Raw genomic sequence first — 18,765 nt, 5'->3', positions numbered from 1 at the left:
ATCTTCCTCGCTCGCCTCATGGTCCTTGTCGTGTGCAGGTCCTCGAGGGTTGGTAGATTGCAGGCAATCACCTTCTCAGCAGTGTGGATGATACGCTGCAGTCTGCTCTCGTCCTTGGCAGTGGCAGCAGCGTACCAGATGGTTATGGAGGAGGTGAGGATGGATTCAATGATCGCTGTATAGAATTGCACCATCATTGTCTTTGGCAGGTTGAATTTCTTCAGCTGCCGTAGAAAGTACATCCTCTGTTGAGCTCTCTTGGTGAGGGAGCTGATGTTCAGTTCCCACTTGAGGTCCCGGGAGAGAATAGTGCCCAGGAAGCGGAAGGACTCTACAATTTTGACTGGGGAGTCTAACAGGGTGATGGGGGTGAGGGGGGCTGTATTCTTCCTGAAGTCCACAACCATCTCAACTGTCTTTAGAGCATTTAGCTCTAAGTTGTTCTGGCTACACCAGGTCACCAGGTTGTCAGCTTCCCACCTATAGTCAGACTCATCCCCACCAGAGATCAGCCCAATGAGGGTGGTGTCGTCCGCAAACTTCAAGAGTTTGACGGACAGATGATTGGAGGTGCAGCTGTTGGTATACAGGGAGAAGAGCAGAGGGGAAAGGACGCAGCCCTGAGGAGTTCCGGTGCTGAAGGACTTGGAGTCGGAGATTTGTGTTCCCAGCTTAACGCACTGCTTCCTGTCAGACAGGAAGTGTGATCCATTTACAGGTGGTGTAGGGCACGTTCAGCTGGAAGAGCTTGTCCTGAAGCAGGGCAGGGATGATGGTGTTAAAGGCAGAGCTGAAGTCCACAAACAGGATCCTGGCGTAGGATGCTGGGGCGTCCAGATGCTGTAGGGTGAAGTGGAGGGCCATGTTAACTGCGTCGTCCACAGACCTGTTGGCTCTGTAGGCAAACTGAAGGGGGTCCAGGAGAGGGTCTGTGATGGCTTTGAGGTGTGCCAGGACCAGGCGCTCAAAAGACTTCATTACCACAGATGTAAGGGCGACCGGTCTGTAATCATTTAGTCCTGTTGGCCTTAGCTTTTTGGGCACAGGGATGATGGTGGAGGACTTGAGACAGGCTGGTACATGGCATGTCTCCAGGGAGGTGTTAAAGATGTTGGTGAACACCGGAGACAGCTGGTCAGCGCAGTGCCTGAGGGTGGCTGGAGAGACAGAGACCGGCCCGGCTGCTTTGCGTGGATTCTGCCTCTTGAAAAGTCTATTAACTTCTCCCTCCTGAAAGGAGATAGTCGTCTCTGTAGTATTGGTGGGGGATGGGGCCTCTTGGGTTGGAAGGGGTGGTTCAGGACAGTCCAATTGTCTTTCAAATCTACAGTAGAACTCGTTCAGGTCGTTGGCTAGGCGGGAGTCGTTAGTGGTGTGGGGGGCTCTGGGTTTGTAGTTGGTGATCTGCCTGAGCCCTCTCCAGACAGAAGCAGCGTTGTTTGTAGAGAACTGGTGTTTGGCTGAGATTACTTTTGTTAAAGTCGCCAAGTACGATAACCAACGAATCTGGATTTGCTCGCTCCACACTCAGAATCTGATCGGCGAGCATGCGTTGGGCCTCTTTAACCTGAGGACAAGGCGGCAAATAAACTCCGACCAAAATGAGCGACGCGAACTCGCGAGGCGAGTAAAACGGTTTACAGGTTATAAAAATTGATTCAAGGAGTGGAGAACAATGTTGCAGAATCACTGTGACATCTACACACCAGCCACTATTAATGTAAAAACAAATACCACCGCCTTTCGTCTTGCCGGAGAGTGCTATGTCACGATCCGATCTTACAAGATGGAATCCTGCTAGTTGTAGCGAAGTGTCCGGAATCAAATCACACAGCCATGTTTCCGTGAAGCACAAAGCAGAAGCTGAAAGAAAGTCTTTGTTTTTTACCATCAGTAGCTGAAGTTCATCCATTTTGTTGTACAGTGAACGTACGTTGGAGAGGAAAAAGCTCAGAAGCACTGTTCGGATCCCGCGTCTGCGTAGCCGTACTAGAGCCCCCGACCGTTTACCCCTTGGGCGGCGTTTCGCTGCTTGAGCAAAGCCTAGCGCGGCATTGACAAGAATGCCTACTAATTCTGCCGCTGGAAGCAGAAAAGTAGGAATTAAATCCACAGGAGTTGTTTCCCTGATATTTAAAAGTTCGTCTCTTGTTAAAGAACTCCGAAAATCTTGGCAAAACACTGAATTGACAGACAAAACAAGACAAAACAGGGCGCACCGACCGGCTGAGGCTACTATCATCGGCGCCATCTTCGCACCAGCACGGGTGTGCTGAACAGCAGGACTCTCTCACCAGCACTGGTGTGTTGAACAGTAGGCCCCTCTCACCAGCATGGGAGTGGTGAACAGCAGGCCCCTCTCACCAACACGGGTGTGATGAACAGTAGGCCTCTCTCACCAGCATGGGAGTGAACAGCAGGCCCCTCTCACCAACACGGGTGTGATGAACAGCACGCCCCTCTCACCAGCACGGATGTGATGAATAGTAGGCCTCTCTCACCAGCACGGGTGTGTTGAACAGCAGGCCCCTCTCACCAGCACGGGTGTGCTGAACAGTAGGCCCCTCTCACCAGCACGGGTGTGCTGAACAGCAGGCCCCTCTCACCAGCACGGGTGTGTTAAAACAGCAGGCCCCACTCACCAGCACGGGTGTGTTAAACAGCAGGCCCCTCTCACCAGCACGGGTGTGTTGAACAGCAGGCCCGTCTCACCAGCACGGGTGTGCTGAACAGTAGGCCCCTCTCACCAGCACGGGTGTGTTGAACAGCAGGCCCCTCTCACCAGCACGGGTGTACTGAACAGTAGGCCCCTCAACACGGGTGTGCTGAACAGCAGGCCTCTCTCACCAGCACGGGTGTGCTGAACAGCAGGCCCCTCAACAGCAGGCCCCTCTCACCAGCACGGGTGTGCTGAACAGCAGACCCCTCAACACGGGTGTGCTGAACAGCAGGCCTCTCTCACCAGCACGGGTGTGCTGAACAGCAGGCCCCTCTCACCAGCATGGATGTGATGAATAGTAGGCCTCTCTCACCAGCAAGGGTGTGTTGAACAGCAGGCCCCTCTCACCAGCACGGGTGTGCTGAACAGTAGGCCCCTCTCACCAGCACGGGTGTGCTGAACAGCAGGCCCCTCTCACCAGCACGGGTGTGTTAAAACAGCAGGCCCCACTCACCAGCACGGGTGTGTTAAACAGCAGGCCCCTCTCACCAGCACGGGTGTGTTGAACAGCAGGCCCGTCTCACCAGCACGGGTGTGCTGAACAGTAGGCCCCTCTCACCAGCACGGGTGTGTTGAACAGCAGGCCCCTCTCACCAGCACGGGTGTACTGAACAGTAGGCCCCTCAACACGGGTGTGCTGAACAGCAGGCCTCTCTCACCAGCACGGGTGTGCTGAACAGCAGGCCCCTCAACAGCAGGCCCCTCTCACCAGCACGGGTGTGCTGAACAGCAGACCCCTCAACACGGGTGTGCTGAACAGCAGGCCTCTCTCACCAGCACGGGTGTGCTGAACAGCAGGCCCCTCTCACCAACACGGATGTGATGAACAGCAGGCCCCTCTCACCAGCACGGGTGTGCTGAACAGCAGGCCCCTCAACAGCAGGCCTCTCTCACCAGCGCAGGTGTGCTGAACAGCAGGCCTCTCAACAGCAGGCCTCTCTCACCAGCAAGGGTGTGCTGAACAGCAGGCCCCTCAACACGGGTGTACTGAACAGCAGGCCTCTCTCACCAGCACGGGTGTGATGAACAGCAGGCCTCTCAACAGCAGGCCTCTCTCACCAGCACGGGTGTGATGAACAGCAGGCCTCTCTCACCAGCACGAGTGTGTTGAACAGCAAGCCCCTCTCAAGACAAAACTGGACAAAACAGGGCGCACCAACCGGCCGAGGCTGCCATCATCGGGGCCATGAACTCTGTCCTAGTGGTCTTCCCCCCATGTGTACTGTCGCCTGCTGACGTATGTACTGCCGTACACTGTATTTATAACTTTCAGTCGGCAGACGGCGCTATTACGCTACATTTGGAATGTGCTAACCCAGCGGCCCCCACCCTTTTTGGCACCAGGGACCGGTTTCGTGGAAGACAATTTTTTTCACGGACCGGGGGAGGGGGGGGGGTTCATCATTGGGTCTTTCCCCCTTTTCAAAGAAGCTCTCCAGCGACGTTTGTTTATTACACATTGTGGCTACTAGGGGGTTAGAGCTTGTGGGCTTTATACCAACACTGTGACTGAGACAAGTGCGCAGTGCGGGAAAGAGGCGCGGACGGAAGTGGTAAATAATAAAATAATGGGGCGGGCCACACGCGGACTCACCGCTCACCTCCTGCTGCTGTGCGGCCCGGTTCCTAACAGGGGGTTGGGGACCCCTGTGCTAACCCACCAAGCAGGGTAGGTAAGCATTCTCATTCGTGAGATTCGATATTTCAGAGTCTGTATTTGTGGCGTCCATTGCATTAAGACGGGCAAAGTGCGTGTAATTTGGAGACGGACAAAGGCATCTCGGGGATCACAGATAGCTTGGTGGTGATGGCTATGCTGTATGTAGCCTCTAATCCAGCACCGCAGAGGCAGTGAGGGTGGCTGGACCGCACACGTTTTGCGAAAATCCCTTCCCATGGACGTCGAGGTGCCACTCCCCGGCACGCCGGAAGAAGGCAGTACAGCAAAGTGCAGACTAAATATTGTAGATCCCTTCTGTATGCGTGTATGTTGAACTTCTTTTGCACGGTACGGAGCCAATTGTGCAAATTGGAGGGATCAACACTCATTAACTTAATTTGCAGAGGACTGCAGAGCTTGGCTAATTGTTGGTGTTGGCTCACAGCCTGTATGCCTGAGGTTCCTCAGCGATGGTGAGATGCAATTTGCAATGAATGATGACGCGATATGAAACTAAACATGAGTATTATCAATAGGTGATGTTTTAGTGCGTTAAACGGTGGCTGGATCACACGCACTCAGAGGTTCTGATTTGTAATCATCTTGAAAAGCGTGTTACTAAATTTCTGCCAGTAGATGAAGGCGCTATTTTAGTTAGTATTGGCGATGTAATGCGGGTTAAAGCTTGCGCACAAATTGGAGGCTTTGGAAGATAAGCCTATAGAGGTGTTTCACGATAACATGCCATGTCACTTTCATGCAGTAGAGAAGCAGCAGCTCGCCTGCGTTTAAGTGACTCGGTACAATGGTGAGCACAATGCTTGATAAGTAGGGACGTGCTCACCCAGCCATGGATAGAACTAAATAATGAAGCAATTCTGCTGGAGCTTTTCTTTTGTTGGCGGCAGGCTACCTATCTGTAATACCCAATTCTGACGTGGCATTGTGCTTGCCACTCACCCCTTCATGTGCCATGCCGGCCTGTTAAGGCTATATGGGGGATCTTTGTGTTTGTGGAGAGAGTGAAGAGTTTTCCATACCTGGGCAGTGTGCTCATGACCAGCTCCGGTTTGACAACAGAGGTCTCATTCCGAATCAGTCAAGCGGCATTAACTTTCCATCAGTTGCGTAAAGCTACCTGGTCTGTCACTCCCTATGAAGCTTCGGATCTTCTCGGCCAGTCATGCCCTCCCTTCTCTACGCTTGCAAAATGTAAACCCCCCTAAAGGAAAATCTTCCCTGGTTAGAAACATTTAGGCTGGCCTGCCTAAGATCCATCCTGGGTTTAACCAGGCTGGATTGTGTGAGGAGCTCACAGATCTTTAAAAGATCTGGACAAAATCCCATCGGTGAGCTCCTCTGGCAGGCAAGGTTGCATTAGTTGGGTCATGTAGCCCACAAGCCTAAACAGCTTTTGTTCAGCCAGATAGAGGGGGCTAAACGAGAAGAGATGGAGTGATGTGGTACAAGAGGATGTGGAGCTGAGTGGACTGGTACCAGTGGTGTCTAGATCGGCCTAATTGGAGGAGGCTCGTGAATGCTGCTGCTGGGCAGTTGGGTGGCTGAAGCACAGCAAGTTGGCACAGTACGGGGCACAGGTGGTGCATCGGCCATTCATTTCAGTCAGTGGACCCCTGGCACCTGGGTCTGCCCCATAACCTCCTACCAGTGGGCCTTCGACACTTCACGTGGCCTCAACATGCACATAGCCTGGCACAAGCGATGTGGTGAGGTCACCGCCACTTAGTGGCGAATGGCGGTTGTTGTGTCGACCTGTATGGGTGGTCTGTGTAATGTAAAGGAAGTGTTTTTGGCGGCCGCAAAGTCCTAAACTTTTTAATGAAAAACAAATGGAACAGGTTCCCTCTTGTGAACAGCACTTACTCCAACACAACATTGAGAAACAACGCGCACCACGGTAACTCCCGGGTCGGCCGCAGCGAGATTCTAAACGGCAAACCCCTCTGTGCCGTCACGAGCGCCGCCACCACCGGCCTGTCCCCCCTCCCCCGAACGCCAACGACGACACCTGGTAACCTACCCGCTGGAAAAAATTAACGGTGCTCAAGCGGTAAATGTCATGGGTTTACTCTCCAGCACGCAAATCGGCGGGGTCGAAAGCGGGAGCTCATCGGCCACGGTTTATAGCAGCAGCTGTCAGAGTCGGGATCGAACCCACGACCTCCTGTAGACCGGGCGAGGTAGTTAACATCTCATAGCCACTGTGGTGATGATGATGATGATGAGAGAGTGAGAGAGACGCAAGCTCCAAATATACGGCAGCAGCTATCAGAATTGGGATCGCACCTACAACCTCCTGTAGGGCTGCACGGATTCCTCCAGTATAGACAAAAGTTTCTGATGGATGTGAAAGTGACATAACCCTGTGAGCCCCACCCGGCACGGCCAATGGGAGACGTTTGTCACGTGAACGGAGTGCGGTCGTTCAGTTACTGCCGCTGGTGGTGATCACCAAGCGGGACGTCAAACTCCACTGTCAACGTTGTGGGTTTGCTCTCCCAGAACACAATTGGTGTGCGCTAAAGTAGTAACGAATTGAAACTATTAAACTCAACAAATTTATTTTTCATTTTACCAGGCCGAGGACCCACCAACCCACGCAGCTATTTTCATAAGCGACCTGGCCATCACAAACGATAGCTCAATGACGCGGCGTTATCGTCGTCGTCGTGCGTGAGAATCTCCAGCGAGCGGCTCTCCGAACACAACTGACGGGGGCGACGAGGCGCGCGCTCGCACGCGTGGACCCCGTGACGCTTGTGCACGACGTGGTTTTTTGTATTTGTTTGTCGCTGTAACGTTTTTACCCCGGGGCCCCCGACCAGAAGTCTGTGGGAAAAGAGCTTCACAGCTTGTCGGATTCCTACCTCCAGCGTAAATAAATATTTCCGATTCGGATTCCGTTTGCGCTCAGAGGAGGCAATCGACTGGCGGTGATGACGAGAGGCTCCTGCCAAGCGCCACAGGGTAGTAGGCAGATGACCTGCGGGCAGCGTTAAGACCACAGGAATCTGATGAGCGGTGAGGCCAGTGGGCGAGGTCCTTTTTGCGTCGTTTTTTTTCCCCACGAGTTTTTTTTTTGGGGAACCCCTTGCGACCGCATTGGAGGGCGAGGAGGCGGGCGCGAAGGGAAGGACTCTCGCGTTGTTACCGGGGGGAGGTCACTTCCTGGCTCCGGTCACCGCGGCTTTGGCGGGGAAGGGGAAGCGGAGGAAGCCGTCGGATTGAGGCGACCTGCCCGGGGGGCTGCCGTCGAAAAACAACGGCCTCGGCGCAAACTCCGTCCCCTCAGGGCGGCAGCACGGAGGCGTCTTCATCATCCAGCTCCACGCGTTTCCCTCCGCGCCTTGCGATGTTCGCGGGGTCGACGTCTCTGCTACAGGGGGGGGGGGGGGTGGGGGAAAAAATTACATTACGTACAAAACGTCACCGTATGAACCTATCCCCATTTTCCCTGCTTGGTCGGTTCCTAACAAAGTTCAAACATATCATTACCAGAGTTGTTTCTATTCGTTTGCATTTTTGACTGCTTGTGTTGTGGTTATTGCAAACATGATTCCTTGTATAAAGGTGTCAGTTTTTGTTGTGCCAGCCAAAAGGGTAAAAACCTATTGCTATATCTTGTTACTGGCAAAGGAGGTCTCATAATGTAAAGGTTTACCCCGAGCCCTCAATACTCCCTGATGGTGCGCTGTTTTTGAGTTGTACGCCTTTTGGCGTCTTCTGGTCCAACACCAGTGGAGACTAGGCTCTAAGAAAAGCCGTCTCGGGTGTGGACCAATCAAATTCAAGGACAGTGCATATTATTATCAGAGTTGTCTCTTTTGTTTGCATTTTGACTGCTTGTGTTGTGGTTATTGCAAACATGATGCCTTGAATAAAGGTGTCAGTTTTTGTGCCAGCTAAAAGGGTAAAAACCTATTACTAAAGTTCAAACGGCCCTACCGAATCTCACTATGAATGGCGAGGACGCCGCGCCGTTCAGAGCCTCCTCCTCCTCAGCGCGTCTCCCCTCGTCGATAGCGGAGAATCGCAGGCGGAGGCGATCGTAGGAGACCTGCAGTTTCTTCTGCTCCCGGTCCCTCTCCAGCAGTTTCTCGGCAGCCTCGTTGTACCTCTTCTTGAACTTGGCCAGCTCGCTCTTAGCAAGCGAGAACTGCCGCTTCAGAGTGGCGACCTCCGTGACCTTGTTCTGGATCTCCTGCTTGAAGCGGTCCTCAGACTGCACCCTGAGCCTCTTTGATTTCACGGCCAAGTGTTCCTGATACAGTCTCTCCTGGTGCACCTGCGAGATGGAAAATTTGATTAAACGTATTTTTTATCGGTTAAAGAGCCGTACGCGCAAGGGGACTTACGTGTAGAAGAATAACTCGGTTAGCGAAGCCTCTGGGAATGACGAAGCTCCAAAAAAAAATCGAAAGAATGAAAAACAAATATTCATAATTTTCAATTTAAAGCTTTCGTGACTGCAGGGATTCATCTTCTGGGTTCTTTCGGTAAAGTCACCACGTAGAATTGAGATAAAAAAATAAAACAGAATTTATTCTGTAATAAAAATTAAAATAATAATAACATAATAAATTCTGTTATTATTTTTATTATTTTATCTCCATTCTACGTGACTTTACCGAAAGAACCCAGCAGGAGAAAAATATTCATAAATCACGCAAATTAATTCAAGAGTGACATCTTAAACGCTGTACATGTTCTAAGTAGTGCCACCGATAACAGACGGACTAAATATTAACTGCGTCATTCCAATGGTGCTCGCTAAATAAAGAAATGCCTCCAAGTCTTTTTGTCTCCGAGTTAGTCACTACTTATGTTTGGAGTTTGCACGTTCTCCCAGTGGCCATGTGGATTTTCTCCAGGTCCTCTGATTTTTCCCTCCCAATGTTTAGAAACGACATCTAACGCGTTTTAGAGTATTTGACTGCTGTAAATTTCCACGTGATGATAACAGCCGCTTGGGTTGGGCTATCATTCGTGATGGCCAGGTCGCTTCTGCAAAAAAAAGAGGTTACGTAGCTCAGTGGGACTTTATCCGCTAAAATATAAAACATTTCAGTTTGTTACTTTTTAAAAATAAATTTTATTTTTATTTTTAAAAAGTCACCGATCCGTCGCCGATACCTGAAAGATCCAGAATGAAAGCGCCCGCGAACATATCTCCTGGATGACGTCCGGCCCTAGGCCCGCCAGCACCATGGACTTGTGCTCCTCGGGGGGGTTCAAGCAGACCCGCACCACGTCCAGGCTGCCGCGCGGCAAGGCGCCGCACGCCGGGCAGGCGGCCGCCCCCGTCTTGAACTCGCGTTCGCCGTCCTCGTCGCAAAAGAGATGCGAGCAGGAGGTGACCCAGGCGAAGTCGCCGACAATGCGCCGGCACTTCCTCAAGTTGCACACCAGAATTTGTTCGTGCGCCGACATTTCCTCCCCGCCTGACCACTGGCCCCGGGGGGTCGCTAGTTCTCCTGTTCCCAGTCGCCGCCGTTCTGGTTGAGGGAAACGAATCGCGGGTGAAACACGTTTTCGCATGGAGCGCGCGAAATGCGTTCGCGTTTTTTTTTTTGCGAGCTCCTGCCGTTTATTGACCGGCTCAGAGCTCCAGAGAGAGCACCGGGGTGCGGTCTCGTTCGTTAAGGGTGGCGAGAGATCTTGGTCAGCGTAATGACGGAAGCAAGTGAGGTAAAGTACGATGGCGAAGCAAACAGAAATCAGTTGGGAGAGCGACGGTTTTAGAGGATAAATTGCTGAGCAGGGGGAGTGTTCTGACCTGCGGTTTGGTGAGTGGGTGGATGAGTTTGTGGGTGAGTGAGCGAACTTGTAAGTGGCTGATGGGCTGGGTGTATGCACGTTGAACTTATTTCACACCGTACAGAGCGAACCTTGCTAATCGGAGGTACGGGTAGAGGACAAGAAACAAAACACAAAGACCAGTGCAAAAGAAATTAGTCTTCAATCTAGATGATTTTAAAATGCACAGTTTCAGTGGATTCCTAATAGCGGAAGGAAAATGGTTCCAGACGGACGCAGAAGCGCATCTGAAAGTGCGCAACGCTTGCCCAAAAACCTCTGCGAGGGTGAGTGTGTTGTGACCTGCAGGGTGGTGGGGTGAGTGGATGGGTTTCTGGGTGAGTGAACTTGTCAGTGGCTGACTGGTTCAGTGAGTGTCTTGTTGTGCCTGCAGTTTGGTGAGTGGGTGGGTGAGTTAGTGGGTGAGTGAGCCTGTGAGTGGCGACTGGCTTTAGTGTGCTGTCGTGACCTGCAATGTGGTGAGTGGGTAAGTGGATGCGTGCGTGGGTGAGTGAGTGAACTAGTCAGTGGCTGGTTGGCTCAGTGAGTGTCTTGTTGTGCTTGCAGTTTGGTGAGTGGGTGCAAGTGAATTAGTGGGTGAGTGAGCCTGTCAGTGGCTGGCTGGCTTAGCGTGCTGTCGCAACCTTCAATGTGATGAGTGGGTGGTTGGATGAGTGAGTTAGTGGGTGAGGGAGCTTGTCAGTGGCTGACTAGCTGCGCGAATGTGCTGCTGTGACCTGCAGTGTGGTGGGTGAGTGAGTTAATGGGTGAGTGAGCTTGTCAGTGGCTGACTGGCTGTGTTGAGTCCTCACCACTTGAGATTGGGACGAATTGGGGAGGCCTTCGTTCCACAAGTCGATTGACAATGGCAGAGGATAATGACTGCATGCCACACTCAATGTGCCGTCTGTATTCATCCGTATTGTTAATGTATGAATACGCCTGTTGCTCAGGATAGCCCCACTGAGTCTCAACTCTTCTTCAGGAGGGGTCCTGCCAAGTTTGCACAAGAGGGGGCGATGTTGCTGTGATCCCTCCCACTGAGCCATTTCCAGGTAATCTTTTAGCTTTGGGATGTGGTTCTGGCAAGTACCAGTTCCACTGTGTTTGTGGGTTTAGCTATGGGAGGGAAACTCGGAGGAAACCAATGGAGATGACACACATGCCACTCTGTAGTACAGAGAATGATCACACAAACCATTGCCGGACAGCTGGGATCACTCCGTGTAGAGTGCTGTACAGTATCTAAATGTGTAGGGGCCATCCCTTTCGTGCGTACGCAAAAATCTGTCAAAACCTGACCCCGTACGCACGCGGACTTTTTACACACCCCCCCCCACCTGCCTACGTACGTTCGCCTGACGCATCACCCCCCCCCCCCACCCCCTAGAATCCTGTAGAACGGCCGATATGTAATCCACGCAGAAACGATCAATTATTAATATTAACGTGTTTAAGCAAACAGATAGTCCACCGCCGGCTGCATTATTATCGAAGCTTCAACCCCCCCCCCCATTTCCTATGCGTACATTGTGAGTAGACCCCCCCATATGCAAGCGTACGCATTTTGGGTATCCGCCTCCATGACAACGAACTAAATGGATGGCCCCGTATCGGGAAAAATCGGAGGACCCTGAGACAAATCCACGCAATCAACATGGGGAGAGAGACGCAGACTCCAAATATACAGCAGCAGGAGCAAGCGTGGTCAGGGCCTGGGCGCGAACCGACGATCTCCTGTAGGCCAGGCGAGGATGTTAACATCTAGTCACCGTGATGATAACAGGCGAGGTAGTTAACATCTCCTAGTCACCGTGATGATAACAGGTGAGGTAGTTAACATCTCCTAGTCACCTTGATGACAACAGGCGAGGTAGTTAACATCTCCTAGTCACCGTGATGATAACAGGCGAGGTAGTTAACATCTCCTAGTCACCGTGATGATAACAGGCGAGGTAGTTAACATCTCCTAGTCACCTTGATGACAACAGGCGAGGTAGTTAACATCTCCTAGTCACGGTGATGATGACAGGCGAGGTAGTTAACATCTCCTAGTCACCGTGATGATAACAGGCGAGGTAGTTAACATCTCCTAGTCACCGTAATGATAACAGGCGAGGTAGTTAACATCTCCTAGTCACCGTGATGACGACAGGTGAGGTAGTTAACATCTCCTAGTCACCGTGATGACAACAGGCGAGGTAGATAACATCTCCTAGTCACCATGATGATAACAGGCGAGGTAGTTAACATCTCCTAGTCACCGTGATGACAACAGGCGAGGTAGTTAACATCTCCTAGTCACCTTGATGACAACAGGCGAGGTAGTTAACATCTCCTAGTCACCGTGATGATAACAGGCGAGGTAGTTAACATCTCCTAGTCACCGTGATGACAGGCGAGGTAGTTAACATCTCCTAGCCACCTTGATGACAACAGGTGAGGTAGTTAACATCTCCTAGTTACCGTGATGATAACAGGCGAGGTAGTTAACATCTCCTAGTCACCGTGATTATGACAGGTGAGGTAGTTAACATCTCCTAGTCACCGTGATGATGACAGGCGAGGTAGTTAACATCTCCTAGTCACCGTGATGATAACAGGCGAGGTAGTTAACATCTCTTAGTCACCGTGATTATGACAGGCGAGGTAGTTAACATCTCCTAGTCACCGTGATGATAACAGGCGTGGTAGTTAACATATCTTAGTCACCGTGATGATAACGGGCGAGGTAGTTAACATCTCCTAGTCACCGTGATGACAACAGGCGAGGTAGTTAACATCTCCTAGTCACCGTGATTATGACAGGCGAGGTAGTTAACATCTCCTAGTCACCGTGATGATGACAGGCGAGGTAGTTAACATCTCCTAGTCACCGTGATGATGACAGGCGAGGTAGTTAACATCTCCTAGTCACCGTGATGATAACAGGCGAGGTAGTTAACATCTCCTAGTCACCGTGATGATGACAGGCGAGGTAGTTAACATCTCCTAGTCACCTTGATGACAACAGGCGAGGTAGTTAACATCTCCTAGTCACCGTGATGATGACAGGCGAGGTAGTTAACATCTCCTAGTCACCGTGATGATGACAGGCGAGGTAGTTAACATCTCCTAGTCACCGTGATGATGACAGGCGAGGTAGTTAACATCTCCTAGTCACCGTGATGATAACAGGCGAGGTAGTTAACATCTCCTAGCACATTCCAAACCCTGCACAGCAATCGAATCGCTGGGGATGGGAGGGGGGGTGTAAAACGTCGTATTTCCAAGCAAAGTAAAATGTTGTGGACCCCATGAGGCTGATGAAAGTTTCGCCCTCACGAAAGCGACGCTGGGTCGTGGCTCACAGGGCGATACCAAATAAAAAATAAAATAAATGAATTAAATCCATCGCCTCACAACTTTTTGAGGGTTTCCCGCGCTTTTTTTATTGTTTGTGTTTAGTGAGACACCACGTCTGAGGGTAACCCTCAGACGTGGTGTCTCATCACTACTATGAGGCGACTTTTACTGGTAGGAAGGAAGATTGTAAACTGAGTGTACCAGCCTGCAATAGATGAATGTGTCCGTCCGTCCGTCCCCTTTCAATATTCTAACGAAGTGAAATCTCGTGTGACTGTCATCCTTTATTTAACCACGTGAGTGACGTCATTGAGTCACTCTCTTGTCGCTGTCATCCTTTGTTTAACCACGTGAGTGACGTCATTGAGAGTCACTCTCTTGTCACTGACATCCTTTATACTGGTAGTAGCGAAGATTGTAAACTGAGTGTACCAGCCTGCAATAGATTAATGTGTCCGTCCGTCCCCTTTCAATACTTTAACGAAGTGAAATCTCGTGCTGTTTGGGTGTAAAATCAGCAATAGACAGCGCAGAGACTTGACAAAATTCCAATGTTCCTACCAGCCCACCCTGCAGGGACCTGTTAACCCCTCCCCCCCAGCGTGTAATATTGTTTTTGTTATTTATAAACACTCGGATTCCCGCACTTTTTATCGCTTGTTTCGTGACCTTCAAGGGGTGAGAAAAAAAATTAAGAACAAAAAACCCCCCTCAGACGTAGCAACTCCGAAGTCTTAAAAAAAAAGACGTGTAAAATTGTATTTATAATCAAACTACTCGGCAACGTAAAATAACAGCCCTCTGCTTGATATGAACCCCGAAGTGTTTAATGTGAGATATAGAAAAAAATATATAGTTTTGTGTTGTTTTTACCTCACAGCAATCCACACGCTCGGTGACGTCACCCTGCAGCTGCGCTCGTGACGTCACGGTGGGGGAGGGGGTTGAGGCACGCGTGACGTCACGGTGCGGGAGAGTGGTTGCGGGCGACCGTGTGACGTCACGGACCCCCCCCGCACCCCTCCCCTTCCGCGTGACGTCACCCCTCGCGCTCGTGACCTGAACAAGGCAGTTGTTTCGATTTAAAGCTTTCGTGACTGCAAGGATTGATCTTCTTTGGTTCTTTCGGTAAAGTCACCACCACGTAGAATGAGAATAAAATAATAAATTGATAAAATAACACAATAAAATTCTCACGACGTTTCGGCCACAACACAAGCGGCCTTCATCAGGTGAAGGGACAAGACTGTCTGGAGGACAGCGCTGGAGCGAACACAGCCAAGCTCAGACCGCGACCTTTAAGCTGTGTGAGAAGAAACAGAGCGCCTTGACAAAGGAATTAGCATAGAATTTAGCATTGAAATAGCTGAGTGATTAGCTAAATTCAATGCTAATTCCTTTGTCAAGGGGTGCCTCTGCGGATGTGTATGCTTTAACTTTAACATAGCCATTTCTGTGACCAGTCACAAGCTAATCACTCAGCTATTTCAATGCTAAATTATATGCTAATTCCTTTGTCAAGGCGCTTTGTTTCTTCTCACACAGCTTAAAGGTCGTGATCTGAGCGTGGCTGTGTTCGCTCCAGCGCTGTCCTCCAGACAGTCTCGTCCCTTCACCTGATGAAGGCCGCTTGTGTTGTGGCCGAAACGTCGTGAGAATTTTATTGTGTTATTTTATTTTATCAAGCCTGTGTGTGTGAGAGTTTGTCAGTCTGTGTGAGTGTGAGATTGTCAGACTGTGTGTGTGTGAGATTGTCTGCCTGTGTGTGTGAGATTGTCAGTCTGTGTGAGTGTGAGATTGTCAGCCTGTGTGTGTGAGAGATTGTCAGTCTGTGTGTGTGAGAGATTGTCAGTCTGTGTGTGTGAGAGATTGTCAGTCTGTGTGAGTGTGAGATTGTCAGACTGTGTGTGTGTGAGATTGTCAGCCTGTGTGTGTGAGATTGTCAGCCTGTGTGTGTGGGTGAGATTGTCTGCCTGTGTGTGTGTTTGAGATTGTCAGTGTGTGTGTGTGAGATTGTCAGCCTGTGTGTGGGTGAGATTGTCTGCCTGTGTGTGTGTGTGAGATTGTCAGTGTGTGTGTGAGATTGTCTGCCTGTGTGTGAGATTGTCAGTCTGTGTGTGTGTGTGAGATTGTCAGCATGTGTGTGTGAGATTGTCAGTCTGTGTGTGTGTGAGATTGTCAGTGTGTGTGTGAGATTGTCAGTCTGTGTGTGTGTGAGATTGTCTGCCTGTGTGTGTGAGATTATCAGTCTGTGTGTGTGAGATTGTATGCCTGTGAGTGTGAGATTATCAGTCTGTGTGTGTGAGATTGTCTGCCTGTGTGTGTGTGTGAGATTGTCTGCCTGTGTGTGTGAGATTGTCTGCCTGTGTGTGTGGGTGAGATTGTCTGCCTGTGTGTGTGTGAGGTTGTCAGTGTGTGTGTGTGTGAGATTGTCTGCCTGTGTGTGTGTGAGGTTGTCTGCCTATGTGTGTGTGAGAGATTGTCAGTGTGTGTGAGATTGTCAGCCTGTGTGAGTGTGAGATTGTCAGCCTGTGTGTGTGTGAGAGATTGTCAGTGTGTGTGTGTGTGAGATTGTCAGCCTGTGTGTGTGTGTGAGATTGTCAGTCTCTGTGTGTGTGAGATTGTCAGTGTGTGTGTGTGTGAGATTGTCTGCCTGTGTGTGTGTGAGATTGTCAGTGTGTGTGTGTGAGATTGTCTGCCTGTGTGTGTGTGAGATTGTCAGTGTGTGTGAGTGTGAGGTTGTCAGTGTGTGAGTTTGTCAGTGTGTGTGTGAGGTTGTCAGTATGTGAGTGTGAGGTTGTCAGTGTGTGAGTGTGAGATTGTCAGTGTGTGTGAGGTTGTCAGTGTGTGAGTGTGAGGTTGTCAGTGTGTGAGTGTGAGGTCAGTGTGTGAGTGTGAGATTGTCAGTGTGTGTGAGTGTGAGGTTGTCAGTGTGTGAGGTTGTCAGTGTGTGAGTGTGAGGTTGTCAGTGTGTGTGTGTGAGATTGTCAGCCTGTGTGTGTGTGAGGTTGTCTGCCTGTGTGTGTGTGAGATTGTCAGTGTGTGTGTGTGTGAGATTGTCTGCCTGTGTGTGTGTGAGATTGTCAGTGTGTGTGAGTGTGAGGTTGTCAGTGTGTGAGTTTGTCAGTGTGTGTGTGAGGTTGTCAGTATGTGAGTGTGAGGTTGTCAGTGTGTGAGTGTGAGATTGTCAGTGTGTGTGAGGTTGTCAGTGTGTGAGTGTGAGGTTGTCAGTGTGTGAGTGTGAGGTCAGTGTGTGAGTGTGAGATTGTCAGTGTGTGTGAGTGTGAGGTTGTCAGTGTGTGAGGTTGTCAGTGTGTGAGTGTGAGGTTGTCAGTGTGTGTGTGTGAGATTGTCAGCCTGTGTGTGTGTGAGGTTGTCAGTGTGTGTGAGTGTGAGGTTGTCAGTGTGTGAGTGTGAGGTTGTCAGTGTGTGAGTGTGAGGTTGTCAGTGTGTGTGAGTGTGAGGTTGTCAGTGTGTGTGAGTGTGAGGTTGTCAGTGTGTGTGTGAGTTTGTCAGTGTGTGTGAGGTTGTCAGTGTGTGTGTGTGAGTGAGGTTGTCAGTGTGTAAGTGTGAGGTTGTCAGTGTATGTGTGTGAGTGTGAGGTTGTCAGTGTGTGTGTGTGAGTGTGAGGTTGTCAGTGTGTGTGTGTGTGTGAGGTTGTCAGTGTGTGTGTGTGAGTGTGAGGTTGTCAGTGTGTGTGTGTGTGTGAGGTTGTCAGTGTGTGAGTGTGAGGTTGTCAGTGTGTGAGTGTGAGGTTGTCAGTGTGTGTGAGTGTGAGGTTGTCAGTGTGTGTGTGAGTTTGTCAGTGTGTGTGAGGTTGTCAGTGTGTGTGTGTGAGTGAGGTTGTCAGTGTGTAAGTGTGAGGTTGTCAGTGTGTGTGTGTGTGAGGTTGTCAGTGTGTGAGTGTGAGGTTGTCAGTGTGTGAGTGTGAGGTTGTCAGTGTGTGTGAGTGTGAGGTTGTCAGTGTGTGTGTGAGGTTGTCAGTGTGTGTGTGTGAGGTTGTCAGTGCGTGAGTGTGAGGTTGTCACTGTGTGTGAGTGTGAGGTTGTCAGTGTGTGTGAGTGTGAGGTTGTCAGTGTGTGAGTGTGAGGTTGTTAGTGTGTGAGTGTGAGGTTGTCAGTGTGTGTGTGTGTGAGGTTGTCAGTGTGTGTGTGAGTGTGAGGTTGTCAGTGTGTGTGTGTGAGGGTGAGGTTGTCAGTGTGTGTGTGTGAGTGTGAGGTTGTCAGTGTGTGAGTGTGAGGTTGTCAGTGTGTGTGTGTGAGTGTGAGGTTGTCAGTGTGTGAGTGTGAGGTTGTCAGTGTGTGTGAGTGTGAGGTTGTCAGTGTGTGTGATTGTGAGGTTGTCAGTGTGTGTGAGTGTGAGGTTGTCAGTGTGTGTGTGTGAGTTTGTCAGTGTGTGTGTGAGGTTGTCAGTGTGTGTGAGTGTGAGGTTGTCAGTGTGTGTGTGAGTGTGAGGTTGTCAGTGTGTGTGAGTGTGAGGTTGTCAGTGTGTGAGTGTGAGGTTGTCAGTGTGTGTGTGAGGTTGTCAGTGTGTGTGAGATTGTCAGTGTGTGAGTGTGAGGTTGTCACAGTGTGTGAGTGTGAGGTTGTCAGTGTGTGAGGTTGTCACAGTGTGTGTGTGAGTGTGAGGTTGTCACAGTGTGAGTGTGAAGTTGTCACAGTGTGTGTGAGTGTGAGGTTGTCACAGTGTGTGTGAGTGTGAGGTTGTCACAGTGTGTGTGAGTGTGAGGTTGTCACAGTGTGTGAGTGTGAGGTTGTCAGTGTGTGTGTGAGGTTGTCACAGTGTGTGTGTGAGTGTGAGGTTGTCACAGTGTGTGAGTGTGAGGTTGTCACAGTGTGTGTGTGTGTGAGGTTGTCACAGTGTGTGTGTGAGTGTGAGGTTGTCACAGTGTGAGTGTGAGGTTGTCACTGACCCTGGTGAATCTTCGTCGTTGTCAAGGCCGCAGGTTTCACCTCCCTCACGACTCTCAAAATGGCGGCGAGCGAGGAGGGGGAGGAGCCAGAAAACTCCGCATCACGTGGGAGGGGAGAAACTGAAACCTGATTGGCTCCAAGGCGAAGAGATTTTTATTTTTTTTACGGGAAAACTTTATTCTTTTTAACCGTACGACGGATTTACAAAACTCACCATCAACAATAAACACTCGCGTTGGCATTGGCGCGGTCTGAATAATTTTTTTTTTATTGGTTATGTAAATATTAAAAAAACGCAGTAATATCAGAAA

The 18,765-nt window shown here is 50.4% G+C and overlaps 1 protein-coding gene across 2 annotated transcripts; it reads right to left on the bottom strand.

Annotated features, from left to right (window-relative positions):
• Positions 1-6,199: 6,199 nt before the first annotated feature.
• LOC116937429 (E3 ubiquitin-protein ligase CCNB1IP1-like) lies at positions 6,200-18,517 on the bottom strand. 2 transcript variants are annotated; one of them, XM_076059516.1, is made up of 5 exons: positions 18,454-18,517; positions 14,415-14,600; positions 9,534-9,895; positions 8,346-8,685; positions 6,200-7,776 (listed from the first exon to the last, which is right to left on the bottom strand). In XM_076059516.1, the coding sequence occupies exons 3-5, from the start codon at positions 9,828-9,830 to the stop codon at positions 7,562-7,564; spliced, it is 852 nt and encodes a 283-aa protein (XP_075915631.1). In that variant the 5' UTR covers positions 9,831-9,895; positions 14,415-14,600; positions 18,454-18,517; the 3' UTR covers positions 6,200-7,561. The 2 variants fall into 2 exon arrangements, with proteins under 2 accessions (XP_075915631.1, XP_075915632.1); XM_076059517.1 differs by having other exon boundaries at positions 7,626-7,776; positions 8,356-8,685.
• Between the last annotated feature and the right edge of the window lie 248 nt (positions 18,518-18,765).

The sequence above is a fragment of the Petromyzon marinus genome, unplaced genomic scaffold (assembly GCF_048934315.1).
Source record: "Petromyzon marinus isolate PM22_M1 ecotype Great Lakes invasive population unplaced genomic scaffold, UKy_Petmar_22M1.pri1.0 PM_G_Scaffold_108, whole genome shotgun sequence".
NCBI lineage: Eukaryota > Metazoa > Chordata > Hyperoartia > Petromyzontiformes > Petromyzontidae > Petromyzon > Petromyzon marinus.
Note: the sequence above shows the minus strand (reverse complement) of the source record. Positions and strands in the feature narration are given on the sequence as shown.

What these genes read in the sequence shown, in the direction of transcription:
- LOC116937429 (XM_076059516.1), bottom strand. Translation starts at nt 9,830, where the DNA reads ATGTCGGCGCACGAACAAATTCTGGTGTGCAACTTGAGGAAGTGCCGG. An exon ending in TTTCATTCTGGATCTTTCAG is followed by an intron (nt 8,686 to 9,533) that starts GTATCGGCGACG and finishes TCCATCTCGCAG; the next exon opens with GTGCACCAGGAGAGACTGTA. An exon ending in GCCATTCATAGTGAGATTCG is followed by an intron (nt 7,777 to 8,345) that starts GTAGGGCCGTTT and finishes CCCCCCCTGTAG; the next exon opens with CAGAGACGTCGACCCCGCGA.